This window comes from Portunus trituberculatus, chromosome 34 (assembly GCF_017591435.1).
Source record: "Portunus trituberculatus isolate SZX2019 chromosome 34, ASM1759143v1, whole genome shotgun sequence".
In the NCBI taxonomy this organism is placed as follows: domain Eukaryota; kingdom Metazoa; phylum Arthropoda; class Malacostraca; order Decapoda; family Portunidae; genus Portunus; species Portunus trituberculatus.
The window spans coordinates 4,071,817-4,080,191 of record NC_059288.1 but is presented as its reverse complement, the minus strand read 5'-3'; the positions used below and the strand labels follow the sequence as shown (position 1 = coordinate 4,080,191).

Sequence of the window (8,375 nt, the reverse complement as noted above, 5' to 3'; positions counted from 1 at the left end):
AACACATACCCGGTACATCACATACACACCCTCTTCCCACTCGATCCGTCCTTCCCCAGTGCTCAGATCACCAGTAAATTTCCAGGGTGTGTAAATTCTCCCCAGGTACACTTTCTGGGGAGTTAGGAGTCGCAAGGGGGGGGGCGAGTAGGCACGCTAAACACCCCCCAGCACAATTACCTGATAAACTGAGAGGGAGTTGAAACATGTTATTCTGTGCCTTAGTGTTACTTCATCTATTAACTTATTTGCATAATCGTTCGCCCTCATCCGTCACGAAGGGTACACTGGTATTAGAGAGAGAGAGAGAGAGAGAGAGAGAGAGAGAGAGAGAGAGAGAGAGAGCGTTTAGTCTTGAGAACGAAGTGTGTGTTTTTTCTCTCCATTCTCTCTCTCTCTCTCTCTCTCTCTCTCGAACACTTGATTTTAGTGTGTGTGTGAATGTGTGTGTGTGTGTGTGTGTGTGTGTGTGTGTGTGTGTGTGTGTGTGTGTGTGTGTGTGTGTGTGTGTGTGTGTGTGTGTGTGTGTCTGTCCGTGTGTCAGGGATGATGTATGTGGCAGGTGATGTGTCAGCTTAGCCATAACATCACTATTAGTAACCTTCTTGACACAGAGAGAGAGAGAGAGAGAGAGAGAGAGAGAGAGAGAGAGAGAGAGAGAGAGAGAGAGAGAGAGAGAGAGAGTGTATTACGTACCCACAAATCGAAATCAGTATATGAAAAATGTTCCTTGCTCTAACTTACGAAAAAAAATATAGACTGTTGAAGGAAGAGGAAAAAATGGATAAAGAGGAATAAGTATAGGTTGGATTAGTAATACAGGATAAAGTGATAGATAAGGAGAAGTAGAAGAGAGGTGAGGGGGTAAGGGGGGGGTTCTGGAGATTGAGGGGTGAGGGGTGAGGGAGGGGAGCGAGAGGTTCAGTACCCAAGCATCACCTGAGGGAATGACAGGTGTGTTTCCCCGGTTCACCTGTTAATTAGGGGGTGGGTCACCTTATCATGGCTGCCTGCGATGATAATGGGGCGCTTCTCTCCCTCACCACTACCCTCCTGCAGCTTCCTCTTATAAAGTAATGGTGGAGAGAGTGAGAGGCAGGGGGCGGGAGATAGAGATAGTGAGAGAGGAGAGTGGTTTCATATTAAGGTTTGGAGAATATTAAGTTGTTCATATTTTCTCCTTAACGCAGACATGTACAGTGCTTACACACACACACACACACACACACACACACACACACACACACACACACACACACACACACACACACACACACACACACACACACACACACACACACACACACACACACACACACACACACACACACACACACACACACACACACACACGTCTTCTCCAGGCAGAATAAATGGTTTCGTTAATGTATTTATTGAATGTCGAAGAATTAGAAATTACTAAGTAGGGAAAAAAAGATTATACAAATCGCTCTTCTTGACCATCAACAACAACAACAAACAACAAACAGCAACAACAAGAAGAATCGCCACTCAGCCTAGACTCCTCAAGGCGCCGCGGGGCGCTGCTTCTACTGGTGCTGCTGCTGCTGCTGCTGCTGCTGGCAGCGGCGGCGGCGGCGGCGGCGATGTTGGCGGTGGCGGCGGCGATTTTATGCCATCCCTCACCGTGATGAGCCCATTTGTGTGTGTGTGTGTGTGTGTGTGTGTGTGTGTGTGTGTGTGTGTGTGTGTGTGTGTGTGTGTGAGTGTGTCTACGTGCGTGTGAGCGAGGCAATGGCGTCTCAGTGGCCGCGGTGTGGTTTCCGTCAAGGGCGGCGCCTGGCAAGGGCGTGAGGGAGGCTCGCGAGGAGCGTGAGAAATCTAGGCCGAGTAAGGAGCGCCGCGTGAAGGAGAGTAGCTCATGCCTCCAAGCGGGCACACGCCCCTACTGTCCCAGCCCGGCACGGCGAGGCATGGCTGCCGCCTTGCATGCCCCTCTGGACACCAGGCTGCCCGGCTATCATGGAGCCATCCCACCGTGCATGATGGGCGCGGGGCTGTGGTCCGTGGCGGCACACACTGAGGGGTCATTTGGCTGCCTTCATTTGTTCACTGGTCAGCTCGATGCTTCACACAAGATAAAACAGACGTGGTTCAGGTGAGGAGGGGAGGGGGTGAGTGGGTGACAGGGAGAGTGGGATGGGAAGGGAGGCGTGCTCGGAGATCCTGGCCGCTCCACGCCAACTCGACACGATTCATGGTCCCGCCGTCGCTGGGCGCCCTGAGGAGGGGGCGCCGCGCCGTGGCACTGACTAGTGGAGCCTCAGCAGATATGGCCCTCGGAGTCCACCACTGGAAGGTCCTGTGCCGCGCCATCCCGCACATCTCCGTGCCTCAGGCTGCCCGCAGCTTCCGCGTCCTCGCATACGTCCAGCGAGGCCGCGGCAGCGCGGGCGTTGAGGGCACACAGGGCGGCGGCCGAGGCACCCCGCTGGTGCAGGGCCTCGGCGGTGGACAGCGGCGCGTCGCTCCGCCGCTCCATAGCGCCGAAGGGGACGAAGGGCTCGGATGACGCCTCAGACACGTCGCATTCCGAGGAAGAGTCGAGCGCCTCGTGCTTGGTGGGCGGCAGGTGTAGGGTATGGCGCGCGTCCTGTGGCGTGGGGGGCGGCGTAGGCGCTCCCCGCAGCAGGGTGCCGGGCGAAGGCGGGCCTCGTTCCTCTGTCCTGGATGGCGCCAAGATGCTCTCGATGGAGAAGGTGGGCGGTCGCTTGACAGTAGTGTGGCGGGGCGGCGCGGGCTGCTCGCCGCCCGCCTCGCCCACCACGTCGATCTCCGGCTCTGGCTTGTGCTGGTTCTCGTACTCGCGGCGCAGCTGCTCCAGGCTCACGTGCACGCCCTTCAGGGAAAGCTTCCGCTGTTGCCGCTCCAGCTGCTTCAGGAGCTTCTTCTCGCGGCGGACGCGCTCCCGCCGCTCCAGTTCATCGGGCGGGATGGGCTCGCCCGAGCACGTCTGCGGGTGGGCGTTGTGGGCGGGGCGCCCCGGCCTTCCGAGTGTTCTCCTTCTTGCGCCACTTGGCTCGCCGGTTCTGGAACCACACCTGCCAAATGACAGGACTAATGAGGGCGCACCGCCGCCGTGACGGATACGTCGCGGCAAGTGGTAGCGCCCCGTAAAGACAGGGTCGGGAGGTGACGCCCCATGGCGGGGCTTCACCTCCCATAAAGAACACAGAAATTTACACATTCATAATGAATAACACAAAATCACTAAAGGCAAAACTAATCCCATGATGGGTATGCAACGTCCTACCTACCTGCTTGCCTGCCTGCCTGTCTGCTTGCCTGCTTGCATGTCTACCTGCCTGCTTGTTCACCTGCATGGCAGCTTGTTCCATTGTCTACCTGTTATCTGGTCCACCTGTTCCCTTGGCCCACCTGACCTGACAAGTACACCGCTTCCCGCATGACGCCTGGAGGCAGGAACTGTTTTTGGGTCAACTTGGCTGAGGTTCCCTACAATACAAACAAACAGGCTGTGGGAAGGCGACGGGTGCCATGCCTGCCGACTTCCCGAGCCTGCTACTCTTGGCCACAGGAGACCACCACGCCCCAGACTCCCTCCTGCAGGCAGTACTCACGGCGACTCTGCTTTCGGTGAGGCCCAGACGCATGGCGAGGGCTTCCCGCATGAACACGTCAGGGTAGTGGGAGCCCTCGAACGCCCGCTCCATCTCCTCCAGCTGCCACGAGTTGAAGTTGGTGCGCGAGCGTCGTCTCTTAGCCGCCGCGTCGCCGTCCAGGCTGCCCTCCTCGCAGTCTGCCGGCCAAGGGGCGTTAGGGTCGTAGTAGTAGCAGTAGCAGCAGCAGTAGTAGCAGTAAAGATAAGGATAGGAAGTGCATATGACAGATCTCTGACTTTTCCGGAACAAAATAACGTGACCTAAGCCGCGGAAAATTAACGCGTGTGTTTCCACTTATTCCCTCGGCCAGAGTGAGCACAACCCTCGCTCACTCACCGCCCTCCCTTCAGACAACATCATTTAACGCGACAACCTGGCGGCGAGACTCAACTTGGCGCGACACCTGCCTCGGACAGCACACACACACGCACACACACACACACGTCTGGCTGTTTCGTCAAAGACTGCAGCAGATCAAACAAACAGTGAAACACACACACACACACACACACACACACACACACACACACACACACACACACACCGCGTAGTGTAGTGGTTAGCACGCTCGGCTCACAACCGAGAGGGTCCGGGTTCGAATCCCGGAAAGCGGCGAGGCAAATGGACAAGCCTCTTAATGTGTGGGGTGTGTTTACCTAGCAGTAAATAGGTACGGGATGTAACTCGAGGAGTTGTGGCCTCGCTTTCCCGGTGTGTGGAGTGTGGTGTGGTCTCAGTCCTATCCGAAGATCGGTCTATGAGCTCTGAGCTCGCTCCGTAATGGGAAAGGCTGGCTGGCTGACCAGCAGACGACCGTGGTGAATTACACACACACACACACACACACACACACACACACACACACACACACACACACACACACACACACACACACACACACACACACACACACACACCTGCCGCTAGTCACCTAATCACCAGACAAAGCGTGTAATCCAGGTAATGCTTGACCGTTTAATCAACTCCATACACACCTGAGATAGACCACCACCATCAGCACTCACCTGATGAACACCACCACCACCACCACCACAACCCTCACCACCACTGCCATCCCTCACTACCGCACCTTACACCTGTCACATGCATCACGCCGCCACATTCGCCTCACACTTCCCTAATACCCTGCACAAAAGGTTAATCTGTGTGTTGCTTACCTGTATATAAAGGATTGAAGTCTTTAGGTAGCAAGTTGAAGAGCGATGGAGAGATAGAGATGGGATTGGAGGCATTGTGAATCTGATAGCGGCGGTTTGAGAATCGGAAGGGTTTCGCGGGGAAAGTTTATGCTATTTGCTATTTACTCTTGAGATTCTGCGGTGGTTTATGAAGGAATGTTGTCTGTCTGGCTTCTTTGAGTGCACGAATGTTAGCTTGCTAGTATTTATTGAGTAGTGGTGATTGAAAGGGTCTCGCAGGGAAAGTTTACGACATTTCTTATTTACTCTTGAGATTCTGCAATGGTTTGTGAGGGAATGTAGTCTGTCTCGCTTCTTTAAGTCCAGGAATGTTAGTTTTCTGTTCTTTTCTAATTTTGGGGGTTATTTTGGACTAATAATTGAAAGGGTCTCAGGAGAAAGTTTATACCATTCGCTATTTACATTAAAAATTCTTCGTTGATTATGAAGGAATATTGTCTGTCTCGCTTCTTTGAGTCCAGAATGTTAGTTTGCAAGGTATCTATTAACCATTGATGATTAAAAGGCTCTCGCGGGAAAGTTTGCACGTTACATTATGTTCTCAGATTCTACGTCGGTCATGAAGGAGCAGTGTGTCCGTCAATCTCGCTTCCATAATGTAAAGAAAGTTAGTTTGCAGAATTTTTTTTGGAGACGATTGGAAATTGAAAGGTACTGTTGAGAAAATGCATCACTCTCTTTTACCTTTACCATGTAGAGGTGACCGTGGGGAAGGAACGCTCCTAACACTATAGCTTTTGTGTGTTAAGTGTTAGGAACGTGACAAAAGTGATGTAGAGGAAACCGTGTAGAGGGAACCAGTGTAGTGCAGAGATGACCATGGAAAGGAACGCTCATAACATTATAGATTTTGTTCGTTAAGTGTTAGGAACGTGACAAAAGTGATGTAGAGGGAACCGTGTAGAGGGAACGAGTGTAGTGCAGAGGTGACCGTAGGAAGGAGCACTCTTAATATTTTTGTGTTTTGTTTGTTAAGTGTTGGAAGTGTGGTAAGTGTAGTGTAAAGGATAACATTATAGATTTTGTCTGTTAAGTGTTAGGAGCATGACAAGTGTGAGTAGAGGTGAGCATGAGGAAGTACCGCTCATAATATTTGTGTTAGGAGTGTGGTAAGTGTGGTGTAGAGGAAATCGTGGGGAAGGAACACTCATAACATTATAGCTTTTGTTCGTTAAGTGTTCGCAGCGTGACAGTGTAGTGCAGAGGTGAGCATGGGAAGGAACACTCATAATATTTTTTTTGTTTGTTAGTAGTGTTAGAAGCGTGGTAAGCGTAGTGCAAAGGTGACTATGGTGAATGAACGCTCATAATATTTTGTTTATTTGTTTTATTAACCACTTCAGTACCATGACGCGTTTCCATATTCATTCTGCTTACTACTTGGCGATTTTAAACAGCTTCAGAAACTTATATAGGGGATTGAAATAGAAAAGACTGTGGCCATTAATCTTCTGCCCTCCATAAACCCTTCCTAATGTGAATAAAATGGTCTAACCGTCTACAAATCTTTGGTAAAAATGTGTCCCGGTATTAAAGATGCTAATTGTGTTAGGAGCATTGTAAGTGTGGTGTAGAGCGAACCGTAGGGAAGGAACGCTCATAATATTTTGTTTATTTCTATGTTAGTAGTGTTAGGAACGTAGTAAGCGTGGTGTAGAGCGAACCGTAGAGAAGGAACGCTCATAATATTTTGTTTTCTTTGTTAGTAGTGTTAGGAACGTGGTAAGTGCGGTGCAGAGGTGACCATAGGGAAGAAACGCTCATAATATTTAGTTTTTTCTTTGTTAGTAGTGTTAGGAACGTGGTAAGTGTGGTGCAGAGGAACCGTAGGGAAGGAACGCTCATAACATCTAGGTTTCTTGTTATTATTAGTTACGTTACTCGTGTTGTGAAGAGGTGAAAGTATGACGGCAACTCTCATAACATTTTGCTGTAGAGAATTTACAGACAAAAGAGACACAACTTAAGTATTATCAACAATGAAAAGCCTCAAAGCGTCACAGTAACAATAGATAACAATAGGACAGTGTCACGCCCACGACTATTACCAAATGTAGATATATGATGACAGCACAATCAACAGTAACCTCCGCAGTGCTCCGAGCCGTGGTACAGTGGAACCATGCGTGTTTTGGGGTCCGAGGGGTCTCCAAGCGCACGGGTTCGAATCCTGTCCACGGTCCGAGTGTAGGTTGGGCTTCCTCACTCGGGGCAAGGGTTTCCTAGCGGGTGGGCTTTGAGATAGGAGGTACCCTAAACAGTATCCCCTTTAGCCCATAAATTCCCGTGAAAAGCCCACATAGTATTAAAAGGAAAAAAAAGCCTTGCCGCCACTGAAGAGATAAGTGGCGTGGTTCTGATGACCATTTCTGCTATTGACAGTGTAGAAATCTTGTTAATCTGTCGCTACAACTTGAAAAAACACTTGAAAAAACCTTGTAACTTCAACTCAACAATACCGTTTTCCATGTGGTCGAAGTATGGAGTGTTTCAGAAGACAAACCTGAGATAAGACAGCGAAGAGCGGGCAACCTTGTACTGAAAACGACTTAAAGCCACAATCGAGGCACAGGTACAGATTAAGCAAGTATTCTGAACCACCTCTCCGCCGCAACTCCATTACATACCGAAGACTTGAGACTAATTGAGGGGACGTGGGTTTCTAAGGGGCTTTTATGGTTCTTCTTATAGATTAACCGTTTCAGTACTGGGACGCATTTTTACCATGAGTTTTAGGGTGTGATTAGACGATTTTATTTACATTACGAAGAGTCTATGGAGGTCAGAAGATTAATAGCAAGGTTCTTCACTATTTTAATTCCTACACAAGTTTCTGAAACTGTATAAAATCACCAAATAGTAAGAAGAGTAGATATGAAAACGTGTCATGGTTCTGAAGAGGTTAACAAGAATTCTACAATATTAACAGATAAACACTCTTCACTCTTGTAAACTCGATTATTTATTTTAGGGACTGTTGAAAGCCTTGGTGAAAGAGCAAAGGGTTTCTTGATAAGGTTACTAGTTGAAGTGACGCTGGTTTTTTAATCTCAGTACCAGCAAGTGTTTCCATATTTATTCTACTTACTATTTGGTGATTTTATACAGCTTCAGAAACTTGTGTGGGGGAATTAAAATAGTGAAGACTGTGGCCATTAATCTTCTGACCACCATAGACCCTTCCTTACGCAAATAAAATCGTCTAATCATACCAGAAAATCAATGTAAAAGTGCGTCCCAGTACTGAAGGAGTTAAGACCCTGGATATTCATTTTGAGGCCTTTGAGAATCGTGGTTAGAGAGCAAAGGGTTTCTTGATAAGGTTTATAGTTGAAGTGAAGCAGATTTTTAAGGGTATCTTTTTAATGGTTAATGGTGTTTTTTAATGCTTCTCGTGATAGATTGACAATATTTCCACCATGTTCTTAGCGCAAGTGAAGCATATATTTAAGGGTATCTTTTTAATGGTTAAGGGTGTTTTTGTAATGGTTCTCCTGATAGATTGACAATA

General features: G+C 49.1%; 1 protein-coding gene across 1 annotated transcript in view; it reads right to left on the bottom strand.

Annotated features, from left to right (window-relative positions):
• Positions 1–1,377: 1,377 nt before the first annotated feature.
• The window catches only part of LOC123512637 (homeobox protein unc-4 homolog), a 16,751-nt gene continuing 9,753 nt past the window's right edge, over positions 1,378–8,375 (bottom strand). Inside the window, 3 exon segments of the mRNA XM_045269081.1 lie at positions 1,378–3,008; positions 3,010–3,062; positions 3,603–3,781. Of these exon segments, the coding sequence (XP_045125016.1) occupies positions 2,285–3,008; positions 3,010–3,062; positions 3,603–3,781 (956 nt within the window). The 3' untranslated portion in view covers positions 1,378–2,284.